This window comes from Stegodyphus dumicola, chromosome 12 (genome assembly GCF_044657685.1).
Source record: "Stegodyphus dumicola isolate Sdum_Otavi_A_Nest chromosome 12, ASM4465768v1".
NCBI lineage: Eukaryota > Metazoa > Arthropoda > Arachnida > Araneae > Eresidae > Stegodyphus > Stegodyphus dumicola.
In genome coordinates this window covers 90,018,129-90,039,368 of record NC_140779.1, presented here as the reverse complement: position 1 = coordinate 90,039,368, position 21,240 = coordinate 90,018,129, and the positions used below count along the sequence as shown (strand labels likewise).

The 21,240-nt window shown below is 33.0% G+C and overlaps 1 protein-coding gene across 1 annotated transcript in view; it reads left to right on the top strand.

The window, feature by feature from the left end:
- Positions 1 to 301: 301 nt before the first annotated feature.
- LOC118204037 (exonuclease mut-7 homolog) overlaps positions 302 to 21,240 on the top strand; it is a 124,737-nt gene continuing 103,798 nt past the window's right edge. Inside the window, exons 1-5 of the mRNA XM_085806688.1 lie at positions 302 to 461; positions 557 to 1,034; positions 1,138 to 1,191; positions 17,412 to 17,622; positions 19,044 to 19,114. Coding sequence (XP_085662814.1) covers positions 397 to 461; positions 557 to 1,034; positions 1,138 to 1,191; positions 17,412 to 17,622; positions 19,044 to 19,114 — 879 coding nt within the window. The 5' untranslated portion in view covers positions 302 to 396. The remainder of the gene's footprint in view (positions 462 to 556; positions 1,035 to 1,137; positions 1,192 to 17,411; positions 17,623 to 19,043; positions 19,115 to 21,240) is intronic.

Here is a 21,240-nt window from a genome sequence, read left to right as displayed (position 1 = left end):
CGCAGTAAACACTTCACCATAAGCTCAGAAGAATCATGGGAACTGATGTTTTTTTGTTTACATCGACACGCAGTCTCATTGGATATTGATGTAGTTTATCGTTCAAGCTCTCCTGGCACGAGAGCAAACGAGCTCCCCATTGCAATTTTGACGTCATCAGTTACCAGAGCGGTAAAGCGTTGCAGTTGAATTCGACTTTAGCAGCCGATAGCAGGAACGCCTCTTGCGAGCTAACATTTGCAATTTATCAGAGCGTTGCAGTTGAATTCACCCCTTAGTATGTTATTAAACATTTCTCAACTCAACTCTGTAGTGGCAAATTCGTCGGCTGCTTTGTATTTGAAATATAGTGTGAATGGCTTGTAGTGATCTTACTTTATATAAGAGGTAGTAATAATGGGTAGTTTATCCGTGTATAGAATGCTTCGCTCTTTATACATTACAAAAGACATCAATAACAGGTAATGTACTTAATGACTGTTTCCGAAATTTATTCGGTTTTAAGAACAGATCCTGTTTCAGATTAATTACGATATTGGTAATTTTTATTTTTCAGGATCCTGATCTCCAGCTTAAGATGCCTGTATAATTTTCAAACCTGCTTTCAATCAACTCCTCTTTTACCCGAAAGAAAAATAAACCATCAAGTCATTTTGGATTTAAAAAATACTGAAAAGATTTGGCGAAAATATAAGAATGAAGAAATTCTTCAAAAATTCCTTATCGAATGTTTTGAGAAAAATGAAAATTCATTAGCTTATGCTACTGATCTAATATATCTTGCATCTGAACGCATACCTTCACCTTTTGAATTTATATATAGCATAGTTGTGGCATTTTTTACATATATTCAAAGGTCTGGTGTTCCATTTTCACCTTCATTAATTGAAAAGACAGATGCACTGAGGGCTGTTATTAATCTAAAAAGTTATCATTTAACACAGTTAGTTTGTAAAGTATTCAAAATTAACGAGAGCGCACAATGTTTTAAAGATTTTATTGACAAACTCTTTCAAGATCAAAAGATTATCGAGGTAATGTTCTTTTTTTCTTTCTTACATATATGCAATATATATACAGAGCGTTTTGAAATTCTGTATTTAGTGTAACATTATTTATCCACTGTTTTCGTTTTAGGCTGCTTATTGTATTCGAGCCTTAAATTTGCAGCAAGAATACTCGATCGAAAAGGTAAGTGCATTGAAGATAAATTTATAAGAGCTTACTAAAAATGTCATTACCTAAAACTACATTCCTTTTCATAAAAGTAAATATTATTTTTTGATCTTATTAATTTCATGTCATAAATATATACAAAGGCAAGCGTCGGTAACCTTTTCTTAGCTGCAGGTCAAAATAACCAAAATGTGTGTATTAAGGAGATGTTGTGGGTCAGTGACATTTTCATTTTTGAAGTCCTTGGTTAATAATGCAATAAATTATATTTAGAAAATATTTAAAATACACCTTAAATTTTGGTGTGCGGCTAAAAAAGGGAAACAGAAAGAATGTTCCCGGAAAATAAAGAACAGAAAAAAAGGAACTCTAAAATATCGCCAATCTGAGTTTGGGAAAACAGCCAAATTCTCATTTAACCAGGAGGGTTATAGAGGGCTGTCTTGCGGAAGTGTTAAGTGTAAGACGCTGAGCTAGCTACACCTTAGCAAGTCACTTAGAAAAGAGGCTTTTTTTTTAAGATGCCTCTGGGAAGATCTCATTTCTCCCACTTCTTTCACACTTTGTTTCGCACCGTTCTGGAAAGAGATCCAGTTTCAGGTTAGGTCCCCCGGAAGAAAAGAATCAATGGGGAAACAGTTTTTCTGCTCTAACGTATTAATGATTACCATGTGTGGAACTAAATGATTTCATCTGCCCCAGACTGAAAACTAACAGTTTATTCGCAACTTAATTTAGTCCTTTATTTATGTTGCCGTTAAAGGCCTGGAATTTGCTGTTTCATAAAATAACTATATGTCATGAATTACCTTAATGAATCAGTTAAAGTATATAAAATTATTGGATTCTGTGATATGACTAGTTATTTTATAGAATAACAATGGCCTAATTGTTATAAAGTATTAGTAAATACCTTCGTTATTGTATTAGAAAATGCCTGATCATTAGCAAAGATGGCATGCGTAAGCTGCTTTATTGAAAGCAGGACTAAGTAGCCTAATTATTTTTATAAGTTGTAAAAATATAAATATAAGTATTGGTGCAGTATAGTTTGTTATTTTTTATTGCTGTTTAATTAATATAGCAACAATATTTATTATTAGTTCAAAGGAGCTTTGTCTCCAAGGGATTATTGTTTTCATTTTGCGATTTTGCGTCAAATTGCTCTGAATGTCCGTTTCACTTTTTAAACTGTTGTCACCAAATATTATCGTCCTTTATTATATTTAAAGAAATTAAATAATGAAAAATCTGCATAAATATACGTATGTTCCTCCCAAACGACACCTAGAGCTATCAAATTTTGAATAACGTAATCCTCTGCCAAATATGGGCATCTGGAAGCTCTAATTTAAAATCAGGAATTTGTTTTATTATCTATTTCATATTTTATCAGACATTAAAGAATTTTTGATTAACAAACTTAATGACTTCAAAACGAGGAATGGCAACTCTGTACGGAGGGAGGGGGAAATTTGTCTTCAGCGCGTGAGTCTGTGTTTTAGAAATTCTAAAGATATACTCATTTAAAAATTATTTTGCGGTATTTCTGTTGAATTGAGTTTTATGGTTTAAGTGCGAAGAACATGATATTTAATAAATAAAGGTAACACACAAAATGTTAAAAAAAGGTCCCTTTGGGTGTAATTTAAAATCTGAAACCTTTCAGATTTTCTTTTTATGTATTCTGTTTTATTTTATTATTTATCAGTTAAACTATCTGTAATACGAAATGTGTTTCTTGAGAGAAAAACTATTTATCATAGTTGTTTTATAAAACAAAGGATTTTTTTAAAGCCAAATTGTATATTTTTTACTTTAATAATCTATTTTTAGTTAATCTACAGAATAACTAGTTATTTTATAAAACAATTAGTAAAGTGCGAAATTATTAATCCATTGTTGTTTTTGTTTCTGTCGTGACTTATCTCCCTTGTCTGACAGTAGCATCAGAACAAGCCCACGAAATTCATTGTGGCATTGAGTGCAAGATTGCGCCTGTCGTTGGCAAGAGCCTTGTGCACTCTAGTGTTGACAGTACGACTTTGCTCAGCTCTGCCCTAAATTTTGAAGGAGGGCATCTTAAGGGAGGGGGGCATGGTCTGAGGGTCTCCCACCGCTTCCCCTCTGCAACTAACCTCTCAAGAGGCCTTTCGGTCGTTGCAAATTTAGAGTGCTCCCATGTCGCACAGACTCTATACATTTACAAACATCCATGACTTTCCCAAGATTTGAACACAGACTCTTTGATACGGCAGTCAGATTCACTAACCACTATCCCAGTTGGGTGACTTATTAATCTTTACATACACTTTAATCAACTAGATAAGTCGATAAAAATGTATAACTCTAGTTAATTAGTTAATTCATGAAATGTCTAGTTATTCTATAAATTATATGCTTTAATGATAACATATATTGCATCATTAATAATGTCAACTGGTAAGTCAGGATTCATGATGTGAAACTTAGCTGAAAATATCCTATTCATATTTCATGCTTTAAAATTTTACCCATTTATGGTGGAATATTTTCAGTTATAATGCATTATTCGTGTCAATTCTTAATGATCGATGGAACAAATCCCAACAAGTAGATTTCGTAGCACTGATCTCATTTTTATAGAAAGCGAATCAAATACGAATGTGTCTTTGAAGAGTCACTAGGCTTTTATGAAGTAAGAGACATGAAAAATGAGCAATGCTCTCTCTGGGACTCGAACGTGGATCTCCCAAATACCCGCCGAGTGTGCTCCCACGTTACATCACAAAGACGTGCAGAAAGGACGTGAGAAAATACCTTATAGCATTATGTAAATATTTGACTAAAGATACAATTTACAACTAAGTGCGTGTGAGCTCATGAATCAAAAGTATTAAATAATACATGTTGATTCTTAGAAATTATAAGTAGAAGAGGATGTCTCAAAAAATTAATCAAATATCGAGTTATTCTGATATTTGAGGCTACCTTTACATGGTCGGGTACGTTTAACATTCTCACCTGTGTGTTCATGAGAACCCATTGGCACAATAACACACGCCTACCAAGAAAGTTTTTCCATTAATGTTTGGGCAGGCATTGCACACGACAACTTAATATGACTGTACATTTTACCCGGTCATTTAACTGGCCACACAGCATCTTACTTGAACTTTGCGTCAATGTTCCTCTAGCCGTTATCAGACGAATGTGCTTCCAGGTGACGGAGGACGGGGACACCTGATGTCTAACAAATGTAAGCAGGTATATGTTCTATGCCCTCCACTATCTTGAACAAGGAATATGGTTCCAGCACGATGGAGCCCCAGCTCACTTCAGCCTGGACATCATGAATTACCTGGACTGAATAGGATGGGGCGGACCAGTTCCCTGGCCACCACGTTCTCCTGATTTGACCTGCTTAGATTTCTTCTTTTGGGGTCATATTAAAAACCTCGTGTATGACAGTTCAGTCACATCTGCAGAAAATCTTGTTGCTCGCTTCTCTGTTGCTGCTGGACATGTACTCTATATGCCTGACGTCTTTTCTAATGTATGCCGATCCGTGCGCCGCTGCTATGAAAATTTTGTATCGCTGCTGGTGGCCACTCTTTTGAGCACATACTGTAAAACTGTTAGTAATTTTTCTCTTTTTCTTTACTTATCTTTTCAGTTTCCTGTGATTCATACATAAAGCTAGCGCTTTAATGTGGCATTACCGCACACACATTTCTATATGAAATCTGCTTATTGAGGTTCCCTTTACCTGCCTTTACATTTTTGACGTATAGTTTTGAACCATCCTGTATGCTAGGTAGAGCCATCTCATGAATGTAGCTCATTATTAATAAATCATCATTTTAAGGAAGTGGATTAAAATTTTACGTTTCTTTTCCATCAATATCATTCTGGAGTTCAACTTATGTCATGTGGTGATTATAATAGTATTTAGTCTGAGAACATTAAAACAATTTATTAGATCAAGCTGTTTAAACTTTTCTTTAGATATGTAGAGGTATTAGGTATTTTCAGAAAGTAGGAGAGATGAAAATCGAGCAATACCCTTGTCGGGACTCGAACCACTGACCTCTCGAATACGCGCTGAGGGTGCTGACCACTACAACACGAAGACATGCTAAGAAGGCGAGAGAAATATCTTATAGATATTCACAGAATGTCATAAAACTTGGGAATGAGAACAGGAGATCACTAGAACAAAAAGGGAAGAAAAAAAGCAATGGAAAAAAATTTACTGATAAAAAAATATTATGGATACAGTCCTTAGAATAATTAGAACTATCTCTATGGTCTCTCATTCTTCAATGTTCAGCAGTATAATTTTTTTTAATGTAAAAGATGAACAGCCTAAGAGATAAATAATAATTTTAAAAAAGCATTCTTAAATATTCGATTACTTGTATAGGATGACTGTATTAATGAATTTATAGTGTAATTGTATTTTTTCCTTTTTATCTTTAAATTGTTTTTAAAAGACATTCTACTTCAGCAGTAGTGATATTTTTAACCCTTAGAATAATTCGTAAAATAGTTTCAAGTTCCTCCCCCCCATAATTTATTGTGTTTTGCAGATTTCATGCTCTTTTCTTCCTTTTTATTTCGTTCTGCAGATGCTTCTGGAGATTCGTTCTTTTACAATCCAGCAAAGAATAAATGCATCGGCAATATTTTGTCAATAAGCACTGCTTGTTTCATGTCTCCAAGTCCCATCACATTTGTGCTTTTTCGTACTTTATGTTTTGTATGTGTATGTTAGAGCATTTCAGGCTCTCTTTATGATGATTGTGAAATTAATTCAATTAATAATCTTATGAATATAATATTTAGCAGTCATACGTATAATTTGCAATTCCAATTTTCCAAGACATCGCAAGGTCCACAAGATTTTGCAAGAGTACTTTGCAGCTTACTCACACTTGAAATCAAACAAATTATAGTCTTGTAAACAATCGTTCAGGAATAATTTAGTCAGGTAATTTTTTTTTAATATTAACATGCAAAATGTAGTACTGATGCTAAATAGTGCATAAATTTGAAACTTCATTTTATTTTAATTATGTAAGGAAAGAAGTTTTTGACTTCATATACATTTACCTTTTTTTATCTCGTAAATTTTGCGGGCAAAAAGTTTTACATTAAGCTGGAAATAAGGTTTATGTATTCTGCAGTAAAGATTTACATTCATTCATATAATGATTTATGTGTATTAAAAATTGTTTTTTCATTTTATGGAAAATTTATGCGGCAAAAGTGAATTTAGAAATTTTCTGCATTGGTTACAATTTTCACCCTTCTGCAGATATTGTTATATAAGCGAAACACATTTTGTCGAATGTCGAATACAGCACTAGCATAAAACAGTATTTGTTTATATAAATGGCATTCCCATCATTAACTTTTGCTAACTTTTTTTAGGATCCTAACATGTTCAAAAATTCAAAATTTTACTGCACTATTACATAAATTATATCCTTATATATTACACGAAGGTGATTAACTGAATACAAACAAAACCAAAATACTGTTGCGTGCGTACGGGTTCATTATGAAATGAATGCACAAGTCCGATGAAAAATGAACAAAAATTTATTATTATCACAACAAAAATTCTTAAATTTTCTCAAATTATCATGCAGTATTACAATATCTCACAGTAGTTACCTTTTAACTACTCAAATGTCCAATAGAACGTCATTCAAAACAGCTAAAGAAAGCTAATCCGCTACAATCAAAAGGAGCAGTTTTCTAAACAACAACAAACTAAGCAACCACTACAAAGTGAGATGTTTTCCTCCTTTTATAAGATTTTAAAATCACGCGCTAGAATTTTCCAGTACTTTCTTGAAATCAAAAAGAGATATTTATTTATTTAATGCACGCGCTCTTGTATTTTCAATTTTCCGGCTTAGCTTTCTTTTAATATTCGTCACGTGCTGCACTGTGCGAGAAATAAAACCATTTAATTTATAATTGAACTAACATTAGCTTTTTAAATACCAAATTCGTAACACTGCCCCCTTCCCAAGGACTGCACGTCCCGGGCAGTACAATCCCTGGACAGGAAGCTAATTTTACAACTGTGGCATAAATGCAACTGGGGCATAAACATTACATTACAATATCAAACAACATAAACAATAAATGCAATAACTAACTTAAACAAATCAGATGCTATCAAATACTAAATACAAAACAAATACTAAATACAAATCATATACTAAATGCAAATCAAATACTAAATACAAATCAAATCAAATACACATTTAAAAACAAAATGGACCATGGTCTTATACTATTTACAATTATTTACATTACGTACTATGGCCATAGTAATGAGCTAATGTAATCTGTCGTAAAGAAAGACTTTAGGATCAGAGTTCGAAGACTTACAGATCCTAACTACGAGGTCATTCAGCCTGTTTAGGACTGTGTGGTGACCATCCCAAGGTGACTGTAATTTAGGCCTGAGTCCTTTTCGTTGAATCGGGTTCCACAACCACACCTTGTTTCCTTTGTAGGATCTATGTCCAGTAGCTCTCATGTTGTATCTGGTCTTCACTTTCTCCGTCGCCAAGTTCACTCACTTTCGTACGGAACGGTGCATCACTTCAAAACGGGCCTGGACATCTTGGATGTGTTCCTCAGGCGATGAAGGCGCATCCATATGGCGATCAAACAGGTGGTCACAAGGCAGACGAAGGTCTCGACCGAAGAACATCTGAGATGGAGAATAGCTGGTAGTCTTGCGTTTCTTTTCAACCCTAGTATGATTTCGGCAGTTTCCCGAGCTGGATCTTTCGGACAAGGCGTCGACATTTCCAGGCGAGGATTCCTCTTGAGGATGGATAGTCATGCCATCAGATGCTGAAAGCAGTTTGTTGTTTTTCAAGTCTAAGGAAAAATTGTATTTCCTTAAAAAGTCTAATCCAAGTATGCATGGATCTGTGATATCCGCCACATAAGCCGTGTGATGGTAGGCGGCACTTCTAAACGTGATGCTTACATTTAATTTCCCAGTTATGTCAATCTTATCACCAGACGCAGTCTGAAGGGTAACACAGGATGGCGTCTAAATAAATTTATCTTTAAAATATTCAGCTAAATCTTTCCTAATGATGGTAACATTAGCTCCTGTGTCAATGATCATATTGCAAGGAACTCCATCGATATTCCCATTAATGGACATTCCGTTAATGTTGCCACTCACTGTATAAATTTTAAGCGCTTTAAAAAAGGTTTTTCATTATCTGGCAACCTCCGTTCCTCGATATGGTCACTAATTTGTTTACTGCGTCGTTGCTGGGAAATGGTCTTATTTTCCGTACCTCGGGGTGTTCTGCAGTTTCTTCATATGTGGCCTTCAACACCGTAGTTCCAGCACTTTAGGATCGGTTTCTTTGCACTTCTGTTCCGTCTCAAGCCACTGACTTGTCTGGTAAAATCATCTGCTTTATATTCCGTACCCTGGGGTGTTCTGCAATTCTGTCTTAGGTGACCTTCACTACCACATCTCCAACACCTTAGAGCCACTTTCTTCTCGCTCCTACTCCGTATCAAAGCGTCGACTTGTCTGGATAAATCATCTAAACGAGCCATCAATTGATCCGCTGGCTCGTGGACTCGCACAGCCCTGACTTGGTAGCGATCTCTACGAGTTGCTTGCTGGGCTGCCTCGAATTTCATGGCGTACACTAAAGCGCTTTTCAGATCATTAACATCCGCCATTCGCAGTGCTTTCTGTATTTCAGGGTCCCGGATGCCATCGATGAAATATTGCAGGGACATGATTTCCCTCGTTTCTCTCGGGCACTCCGAAAAGGCGTGATGTGACAGTCTTTCAACATCGGTGGCGAGCTCCTGAAGTGTTTCGGTGAGCTTCTGTTGACAGGATTTTGATTGGAGCCTGCTATAGTCTTTTAAACATTTCTCCCCAAAGTGCAGGTCCAAGGCGCCGGACAGAGCTTCGAAATCTAACCTTTTGTTTTCGGTAAGAGTCTGAAGGATATTCGCTGCGTCGGCTCTTAAAGAAGCGGCGAGATGACAGGCTTTAGCTTGGGAATCCCATCCATTCGCATCCGCCACGATAGGAAATTGTGTCTTATACACCTGCCAGGAGGTGTTCCCATCATATGTGGATAGCTTCAGAGGTGGACGAGCAGGCATCGGTAAGAATTTAAAATCATCACTCCTGCTCCCTGCCGACGCTATGAATTTCTTTAAAGTATCCATTTCTTTTGCAACTGCAGAAACTCTCTCATCAATTTGTTGTTCGATTTGTTGTTTAACGGAACAAACTCTTCCTTCTATTTCTTCTTTGACTGAATCAACTCTGTAACCTATTTGTTTTTCCACGGCCGAAACTCTGTCTTCTATTTGCTCTTTCACAGAAGAAACGTTTTCTTCAATTTGTCCAACTTTAATTTCGACCTCGTCTTTTCTGCCTTCCATAGCCTCAAATTTATTTTCTATTACGCAGGTAATTTCTCTTTTCATTTCGTCCTGACCTGCTTTCATCTCATCTTTAAGGGATTTCATCTCTTCCTTAACGGATTCCTGGCCCAATTTCATTTCTTCCTTAACGGATTCCTGGCCCAATTTCATTTCTTCTTTTACGGATTCCTGGCCCAATTTCATTTCCTTTTTAATTTCTTCTTTAAAAGATGTTTGGTCGGCTTCCATCTTTTCTTGGAACGCAGCAAAAGCAGTAATGAGCTGTCTCAATTGTTCTTCCATCCCTCTTGTTGTTGGCATTCAAACCCCACTCCTGACACCAAAAATTGTTGCGTGCGTACGGGTTCGTTATGAAATGAATGCACAAGTCCGATGAAAAATGAACAAAAATTTATTATTATCACAACAAAAATGCTTAAATTTTCTCAAATTATCATGCAGTATTACAATATCTCACAGTAGTTACCTTTTAACTACTCAAATGTCCAATAGAACGTCATTCAAAACAGCTAAAGAAAGCTAATCCGCGAATTCGCTACAATCAACAAGAGCAGTTTTCTAAACAACACACACTAAGCAACAACTACAAACTGAGATGTTTTCCTCCTTTTATAAGATTTTAAAATCACGCGCTAGAATTTTCCAGTACTTTCTGCTCTTGTATTTTCAATTTTACGGCTTAGCTTTCTTTTAATATTCGTCACGCGCTGCACTGCGCGAGAAATAAAACCATTTAATTTATAACTGAACTAACATTAGCTTTTTAAATACCAAATTCGTAACAATACTTACATGTCTTTTTACTAATATTTCTAGTAATTTTATTTTTATAAGAAACGGTACCAGGCTTTGATGATATAAGATGACTGAAGGTCATTTGTGCTCTAAATTCATAAAGCATGATGCATAATACAGCCAATTAGTGCTATAGCGGTAAGATCGCTTAACACTGATCGTTTGACTGGGGTTCTAATCCCAGCGAACAAGTTGGTTCCAAGAGAAATTTCGTGATTTTCTTCATGTGTAGAGTAAATGAGAGCCAGATTGCCTTAAAATTCCTCCACAAAGACATCCCTTCTCATAGCCAGATAGCCCACATGTCTTTTATCATGATGCATGTAACCTAAGAAGAAAATGAGGGGAAAATGCAGTATATATTAGCTGGTCAACGGATAGAACAATTATTAATAGATGTAGCAGAAATTATTTCCAGGAGTTCTAAATCGCCGAGAGTTCTTAAATGTTAAATAACTTCAGTGCCTTTATTGAATCTTAAAATTGTGTTGACTGAGTTGGATTTATTGAATCTTAAAATTTGTAATTTGCTAGGAAAGACGAATCATCTAAAGTAGTGCTTACAACAATTCTGAAAATTCTAAATTAGCGAATCCATGTGTGACATGCATGATTAATTACATCAAACACTTCTAATAATTAACGTAAAAACTCTAAAATTGGGGCAGATATTTAGAAACACAAGCTATAGATATTTAGAAATACAAGAAGGTTTGACAGTTGAGGAAAATTAAAAAATATACTAATTGTCATAAAAGATGAACAGAAAATAATTAATAATGTATGAATGATTTTTTCCCTTTCTTTTTGTTTATTTTCACAAATTTTAAAAAATGATTTAAATCTAAAATTTTGTTACTAGGGAAACTGCTATAAATGAAGCCTAAAACAAATCAGCGTGAGAATGGTTTTGCATATGAAACTGAGATTGCAACACGTTTCAACCAGTTTTAACCAGCTTCAGACGTTAAAAAGCTCCATAATTATTATTTGCTCATTGTAAATGCACAAATTTTAAATCTGTCATTAAATAACTTGTCATTTATAACCCGAATATTGAAAAATATCATAATTAAAGATTTTGAATTTTTGCAATAATATACAAACAAAATAATGATCAACAATTGATTCAAGGCTTTCATACGGATACAATAATCCGAATGGAATATAAAAGATTATTACTATTCTAATTTATATTGAAAGTTGTTATACTACCTTGCAAAATCAATATTATATTTTATAAAGCAGACATGTTAAATAAACTGAAATTATTAAATGCCACAAAAATCCAAATATAATGAGCTTTTCTAATGCAACTACTAACAACTTCAAGCAATTTGGGCCACTTGTATAGATGGTTACATTAGAGAGGCAAATGTATAAAAGCCTGTTCATTTATGTTGTAGGAAACCCATTTAGAGTTCGTCGTCATGAGATTCTCTGTAATTCAACGATTTTTACCTTTCAGCTGCTAGTGGTCGAAGGTCATCAAAGTTATTCTCTGAATTTCAAAGTTATCAATCTATGTTTTATTACATGATTATTCATGCTCAGATTTTTGGAAACTAGGGATAAATTAAAAATTGGAATTCTGCATAACCAAGTTAAATAATTTAATTTATTTAATTTTCCGTTCTGATACGTTTTAGGTTCTGAGTACGAAAAGCTCCCACGTATGATTTATTTGGAGCACAATTTAGAGAGTAAAATGAATAAGTTTCTTTAATTTGGTTTGGATTATAACAAAGTGCACGAAAGCTATCTGCCTAAGAGAAGAGTTCTCTTCGTGGAGGGCTTCCTAAGGAAAAATTACTCACAACCTCATTATATGTGGAAAAAACCACGAACAGCCGCTTTCGGAAAGGAATTGAACCCAGGTCTAACTACCAGTATTCAGCAACTTAACCGCTTGGCCGCTTATAAGTTTCCTTAAGCTTTACACATAATTATAATGAATGTAACTACTATGAGTAAAAATCTTTCTAAGATATCCATCCATGTTTCTAGTTGATTTTTTGTATTCTGTGGAGGTAATCACCTTAGAAAGATGATGTTCAGTTCAGGTGTTTATTTATACCTTTAAAAATGCTGGTCACTTTTGGAAGTGATCATCTTAGGGAGGTGGTCGGCAATCATTTTTAGGCTACTAGATGGTCTGGATCTAGGTGGATCACGCACTGGGGCATTGTAAAATTATATTAAGTCCTCTGTTAGACGATCATCCACATTTCCAATTATTTTGATCTTCGGTGGAGGTGGTCGTCTTAGAGAGATAATGCTCAGTACAAGCATTTATTTCTACTGTGGGAAATTCTTTTGGAAGAGGTCGCCACAAGATGGTTCATTGTATATTAAATGTTTAAATCCAGATCACATGGTTATAGGATCCATTTTAATTACATTTTAAAATTTTAATATAATTTTGAAATAAACCTTAATTTTTAATAACTATGATTTTCTTGTTTTCCTATTCAGCCTTAAATGAAAAATTTTGTTTCCTGTGCAGATACGTTACTTTTAATTAAAATGAAATGAGAAAAAAAAATATGCGACAATTAATTAGCTGAAAAATTGAGTACTATTCGTATTGGAAACCATGACTTTAAATTGCATCTACAACTGTTTGTTATAATATAGATTTATACCATAGCTCAGATAAATTCATTTTCAATTATGCGACAGTCAATGTTTTACTAAACCGCAGTTTAAGGCTATAACTACGTGTGGTGCGAGGGGAGTAGTTACTAATGGCCTGACTATGATGCTCGCTAGACAACACGCCTTCACCCGCTGGACACCACTCTGTTTTTATCATAAGGGATAAGTAGCAGCCCACACATCTTCCAATCATTCTCAGAAGTTTCCGTTTATCCGAAGCTATGGTTACTGTGATAAAACTTTTATCTCCCAGCTTGGCGATCTTTCTAAACAAGCCTTACATTTCCCATTGCAGATGAAGGGTGACTTATTTTCTGTTTCCTTATTTTCCGGTGCCCTTCTTTCCGTTCCTTTTTTTCCGGGTGACATTTTTTTCTACAACTTAAATTTTAAACATAAAAATTCTAACTATATTTATAATTATAAAAACATACCTAACTGAATGAACTTTATTTTTTTCTTTGATATCAATGCCTTCCCTGATGCTGAACTTGGGATGTCAATTTAGTGAAATCTGGCTTGTAGTTTGTCATCTTAAGATGAATACAAGCATCTGAATTGTTGATAGTTAAGCTTCTCCTGTTCTTATTTAAAATAAATTTCATGTGTGAAAATAACTTCTTGCTCAAATAAGTTGAATTGAATGCAGATAAAGTAGCCAAGCCATATTTTTGGAATTATGGATTGGCATTGCCATACTCATTAATTTCTTCTTGAAATTAAGTTATAATATTTATATTTAAAAAATAAAAATGCCTGTTCATTACTGCAGCTTTGTAACCAAATAAAAGTGTTATTGTTTAGTTTTGGGATTTTTTTTTTTTTTTGTATTTTTCATGTATATTTCATGTTTTTTGCGTGAGCTCATTTTATATTTACATTTCATAACTTATTTTTTATACAGTCAAAAGTCGTTAATCTGGACTCGTCGGGACTTCGCCGATTCCGGATTATAGATCATCAGTTTAAATCTGATAAGATGGCATGCAGAAATTATAAAATTAAAAATGTGAAACCATAATTTATGAAATAAAGAACAATTATGATCTAAAGGGTATCAAAATTTACAAAAAGAAAAAGCTTAATATTTATTAAACATTTCTTTCAATGTAAGTTGTTTAAGTTGCTTCGTTTCATGTGATAATACTTTCTCTTTAATTCTATTAAACAGACATAATTTCTTGTTTAGTTACAAAGTTCTGCTGTTCAAATCCTATAATTGCTGTGTCGAGAATACCGATTAATTTGTCAATCGAAATTTTTTCGCTTTCTATAACCTCTGAGTCACTTTCTTCACTATCGGAAGCGAATTATAATGACAAGGAACTTGATTTAAATCATATCAAAGGCGGAGTACATCAAGAGGAAATACTACATTTAGTAAGGAGTTATAAGCCAAATAAAATAAAAACATCTGCCCTGAAGATAAGGATAGGGCTGACAGATCAACTTCCAATTCATTGCGCGCCGCGTCGTTTCCCTCCCCCCCGCAGAGCAGCGTGAAATTGATAAACTTATTTCGGAATGATTAGATAATCAAGGGATATGCCTCTATCCATTTTTTGCAGCAATTCCACTTTCTGTTTAATGGACTTTGAAACATACTTTCGCTTTGTAGATCCTTTACGTATTAGTAAATATATATTGGAAATTCTATTTGGCATAATCGAAAGTTCAAGCTTACTTTTATAAAATTGCTCTAACAGTCTGCAAAAAATAATAAGCCGTATCCAATTTGAAAATTAAGGAACAATGCAATCTGCAACATTAACTGTATTAGATAGTTTTAGCTTAGCTTATACCGTCCGTTATACATTAAACGCGCATGCGTAAACGTATTATGCGCATGCACAACCGCATATTCGCAGCCGTAAAGGTCTTATGCGCACGTGTAACCGCCTATGCGCAGAAAGTTTGTAGCTTTGAGGTCCGGATTATGGGTGTCCGAATAAACGACTTTTGACTGTATTACACTTTATTTTTGGAACACTTGAAATTATGAAATAGATCATTTAGTGACCCGCAAGTTGCCGAGGCCTGTGCTAAAGTGTACACGTATCATTTTATCTAACCTTTCAGTCAGTGTGGTTACTTTTCTTCTTTCACTCTCTTACCACTTTTCTTCTTTCACTTTCTGGTAAGAAAGTGTACTAGAAAGTGTAGAAAAGCCAAATAGGTATATTATGCGAGCGGAAGGATTAAGTGATATCTTTCATATTACCATCTCAATCAATGTCTTGTGGTAGTTAATTAAGTGTTAGTACTTAAAGATTTTGTTATGTTTAATACAGTCAGTAATGAGCTATTCCTTTCACATATTTATCTTCACTAATGGTTAAAATTCTAGATTGTTAAGTAGTTGTTGTTTTAAATTAATGCCATTTTTATGAATAAGTTGTTGTTATAATTGATATTTTTAATAGGGAAAATGGTATTTCCTTATTATTACAACTGTCACTTTGTAAATTTGAGATTATCAGTAAATCACAAGCATAAACCATCATCAAATGGTCAGCAGTCCTAACCAAGATGATTTATAATTTGCTCATAATGAGAAGAGCTTCGAGTACACCATGGATTATTGTATTTAATTTTTCATTTAAATGTTTACAATCTATGATTACTCACAATTCTTTTGCACAAGAAGAGCTTTGAGTATTCCAGGTGAAAAAATGAAAATGTTTGATTTATTGAGAAGGGAGGAAGATGTTGCATCTTTTTTTTTTAAAGAAAGATACATTTTACCTTGCATATGCAAAAATGGCCATTTAATAAATCTCTATATCAGTGAAAGCTTTAGATGTGCAATGTGAAAAGTTGCAAGTGAAAGAAAAACATACATTTTGATGGCAGCTCCATTCGCTTCAGGATACAGTCAAAAGTCGTTAATTCGGACACCCATAATCCGGACGGAAAATGTCTTAAACATTTTGAATGTGCACAGCAAACTGAAAACACAACATAGAGCAACCAAAATGGTGACAATTGAAAGTCAGTGAACAAGAAAGACTAGTGCGCATGCGCGGGACGCTTACCACAGCGCTGCAACGGCGCTAGAATGAAACGGTACTTAGTTTCCGAATACGCTACATATATTCTTACGTGACCATCAACAAGATGTAAAAGAAATTGGGATTCATTTGACTAGGCAGCTCTTTTCCATAGCTCTATGGTCCAATTATGATGTTCACAGGGCCTTATTTTAATAAAGACATATTCTTCCCATTTCGTTAAAGTTAGTATCTGAAAAAGATGTTTTAATTACAAAGTTAATTGACAGTTATATTCTAGATTTTTCATCTGACTGATTGTATAACATTTTTCAACAAAATGACTGTAATAGAAATTGAGTTTGATTTTAAATTTAAGTCAATTTTTGGAAAAGTAACTACTTGATTTTACAATCAAAAATGTGTGATATGTGTCCAAATTTAACTCATTCAGTGTTCATGTACATCAAATTTTATAAATAATTACATTAACAAATTTTAAGATAGTTTAAAAATTTAAAAAGTTTTTATATTTGTAAATCATTAATGAGTTAATTATGTTGTCATTCTAATAATGATTCTAAATATTAAAATTATATTTTTATTTATATTTGAATTTAGCTGTGAATTAAATTTTATTTATCTGTGGAAGATTGCTATGGCATAAAATTATTGCTATGGCCATAGCAATATGGCATATGGTGCCATATTGCTATGGCATAAAATCTGAGATTTATGATTTTATTTTAATGCCCAAGTAAAATCCGTCAAGGAAAAATATGATTTAATTTAAATGGCCATTTTTGTTATTTTTGGCTAGCAAAGAACAGTAAAAATGATAAATTCAAATTGAAATTTTTTGGTTTTGACTGAAGTCTTGTCTTTTTAGTTCAGAATATTTGAAATTGAACTCCAAGGCTGTATATGCTATTTTAGTTCTACTAAAGCAAATTATTTCTTGATATAAAACATCATTTGTTGTTGCATACAAGTTTTTGACTTTTCAATTTAGTAGATATTCCTAATTTAATCTTTTTTCCCTGATGAATACTGACAATAATATATTTTATAAAAGTAGCAAAAATCACAATAAGCATAAATGGCAGCATGAAAAAAAGGTTTTAAATTCTGAGGATCCTGTTCTTTGTGAAATTAGGCCATTGATGTTAGAGTTTAAAATTAGTATACTTTTTTCTTGTACCTCCTTGTTAAATGTTTTATCTGATTTTTGTAAGCCAGAAAGTAAGTTATAAAAATTCTTATGCAAAATTTGGTTGGTCTAATTGATGATTTGGTTGGTCTTTTGATCTAATTAGTTTTATTATTTATTTTATTTCCTAGGTTGTCTTTCCTCTCTTATTTAAAGAAAAGTTCCATATAATCACTAATTATCTTGCAAATAATGCAGATTTGCAACTGGAAACTGCAAAAAAACTTGATAGTCTTTTAGATGTAATGCAACCAAATGCAAGAAATGAAAATTATCAAATTAGCTCTAGAAGAGTTTTCAAGATTTTACAAACATTTATTAATGTTTTTAAAATTTCTCCAGGTTTGTATTATGTTATATATTTGTAGATTATATGTAAATGTGTGAATGACCGTTTATTTAGAAAAATACTGCTTCATAATTTATTCCAAATAATCTGAAAAGAACAGAAAAGAGATTTTTTTTTTTCAGTTTTATACTGGATATTACAGTTAGGTATACATTTCATGGGAACTGCTAGTAAGAATTTCTGTTTCTGTTATCTGATTTTTCCATGTTAATTTTGTTTTTAAGTATATCTTTGTCCAAATAACTGTAAAAATTTAAGTTTCAGCTTTTTTTTTTTTTTTTTTTTGTGTGTGTGTGTGTGTGAAGGTTTATTATCAAGTGTTCATTTAATCGCAATTTTATGCAAAAATCTTCCATGTTAATAGATTTGTATATAGCATGCAATATCTCAGTTATTTTGTATTCTTTTGTAGGAAATAATGGTCTGCAATATCATTAAAAATAAAGTGGGATAATTATTTTCAGTAAAGAATGCAAGATGATATTCAGTTACTATTAACTGTTATCATTATTCAAAATCAATGTAATTTTTTTAAATTATGAATTGTATAACCGAACCAGCCTTAATTGTAAGAAGTGAAAGCATGTGTTAATGTATTGCATATAATTTGCTGAGCTATAACTTGCTACATGAAATTTGCAATGCAGTGATGTGAATTATGAAAGACTAAATGTACATTATTTGTGCTGTTTGAGAAAATTAATTAATGCATACAACTAATTTTTTCCTTTCTTCAAATATCTTCCACTTGTATCTAAAGAACTATATATAGATTTTTTTAAATTACAGCATTGCATCATTCAAGATAATATTAATGGTTTGTTACACAACATAATAATAATATATGTAAAGTTTTTCTCCTTCCTTATCATATGCCATTGTGGTGTATCTGGAAAGTATGTCTTGCTAACAGTCAGAAGATCCAAAGTTTGAGTCCTGGCAAGGGCATTATACATTTTTCACGTCTTCTGCTTCAACAAACCTAAGTACTCTTTGAGTGGTGCTAAACTAAAAAGTGGAGAACAATAATTCATCAGTATTTGTTGATTGGATCCCCTCCATATTCACCCTTTAAGTGAGAGAGACTGTAAGGTTTTCTTCCTTCTTTCTGCATATTTTTGTGTTGTAATTGAAAAACACCTCCATCTGCAAATTGGAAGATCCAAAGTTTGAGACCTCGCTGGGGGATTGCACATTTTTCGCGTTTCTTGCTACATGCAAATTAATTTTTTTTCAGTAAGCCATAAATAAATGGTTGTGTGATTATTTTTCCATTTATATTAGGGAAGTAGTGAATTTAAATAAATTTTTATAATTTAATAAAGTTTATGTATCATTTATTGTTTATTACAATCTATTTTAATATTGAACTTTGGTATTTTTGTTGTTACTCAGAAAATTATTTTCATTTCAGAACATTGTTCAAATTTGCATTTCATCAGAAGTAAAAGTGCTATCAATATTCTGATTAATAAAAGAGCACAGGTAAGTTCTAACATTATTATTAGATACATGAAGGAATTTGTTGGGAAAAACTTAATATAAATATATTCTAGAGATTTATAGTGTTAGTGTAATAACTAATTTTACTGTGTTAATGTAGACTTTTTGTATATATTTATTACTTTTTCTGTCATAGACACAATTATGTTTCCCAAATTTTTAATTTTAGTTTTCCTATTTTTTAAACCAGCTCACATCAGCTGTGATCTGTTAATTGTTTTATTCGATGACCAAATGTTTTGCTTCCAAAAAAACCTGTCACGCCTTTTCTCTCTCTCTCTCTCTCTTTTTTTTTTTTTTTTATTTTGTTGTTGTTGGAGTGTGTGTTTGTGTATGGAGGGGGGCTTTGCTATACAGAGATTATATCATATTTCATGAACTGTCAGAAGAATGAAACACTATATAAGCCAGCGGTTGCCACCTAGTGGTCCGTGAAAACTTTTTGATGGTCCACAGAAAAATTGGGACATTAATTACATTTTTATGAAGATTCAGTTTAAAAAAATGATGAGCAACAAAACCTATTATGGAATATGGATTATACGTTTAAAAAAAAAATTTAGCTACTACTTTTCGCAAAATTCCTTCTGAATTTAGCGACTTTTTAAGGTGAGAATTGGCATCCATGGATATGCTGCTGTTATCAATAATAGCACAAACTGGAATTCTCTTTCTTTTTGAATTACAAACATATGCTATTGTAGTCATTAATAACACAGTTTTTCTCTATGTCAATAGGCATCTTGATGGATTTTTATAAAAACCATCTACATTCTTGTTTATAATTGCATCACTGGAAGTTTCCGTTTTTGTTTTGTCTAACTGTGAATCGAGGGAGCCATTGATGAGTAAGCGATGATTATTATGTTTACAATAATTAAAAATTGGTGGTATAACACTGTCAGTGGCAACACAAAGCAATATCAATAATGATATTGCTTTGCATTTGCCGGTTTGTTCTTGCTTTTCGTGAAGTTCCTTTTCAGTGATATGGAATTGTGAAGCTTTCTGTACAAGAAGGTAAGATTGTTGTACTTTTTATGTAATTTTTCAATGTGAACGAAATATGTGTAGTTGGCTGATTATTATTGTATAAATGAATTTACCTTTTTTTTTTTTTTAATATTCATATTAGTGGTCCACCAAATATAAAATTATATATGTAGTAGTCCGTGAAGTTCTAAGGGTTGACGATTGCTGATATAAACTATACTTCGAAACTTCAAAACTGTTGTTCTGGTTACAGAGTTATTGGGTACTTTTGCTTGGAAATTTGTAATTTTACTTTTGCTTGGAAACGTATAATGGAGAAAGATTTGGTAACTGTGGTAGTAATTTGATACAATTAGTTTTTCTCTATTTCAAATGGGAAATGACAGTTGCTTTTAAATTAGCTTCATCCTGGACTACAACTTTCTGGTGCTACATAAACTCCACTAAATACAACTTAAAATGGTGCCTTTCAGAACAAGAGATATAGATGTCCTTATGTTTCTTGTTCCACCATTTCAAAAAATCCCATACCTGCTATATATTTGCATATGAACTTCAGAATGTAGATCCACAATTCACTTTGTAATTCACTTTGAAAAGTTCTTTAAGCTTTTTGAATTTTTTTTCAGGGTTCGTACAGTCCTTAAAAGTCCTTAATTTTTTCAAAAATGAGTTTTGGTCCTTAAAAGTCCTTAATTTTGGCCAAAATGATTTAACAGTCCTTAATTTTGCTCATTTGACATTTCTTATCATTTTTAATGATTGCCATTCTATGTGTGAATTGCGATTTCTCATGAATATGGAATTAAAATTGCACGGCTCTTAACCAATCTGTTGGCGGATTTGCTTTGCAAACGATTAAAAAAAAAAAAAAAAAAAAAAAAAAAAAAATTAGCTACCCGAACGAAAGTATTGGTGTCTGATTGGCTATTCACCCAATTTTTCGAAACAGGTGTTATCCATAAATTTAGGAAGATTGTGATGAAAGCGTGAAGCCGGAAGTTCTTTAAGAGGCGAAAGTGATGATGAAGGTGCTGGAGAAAATAAAAGGTGAGGATTCTGAAAATATTTGCTAAAATTAGAGCAATTCCAACCTGGAAGGTCACAACCCTTCC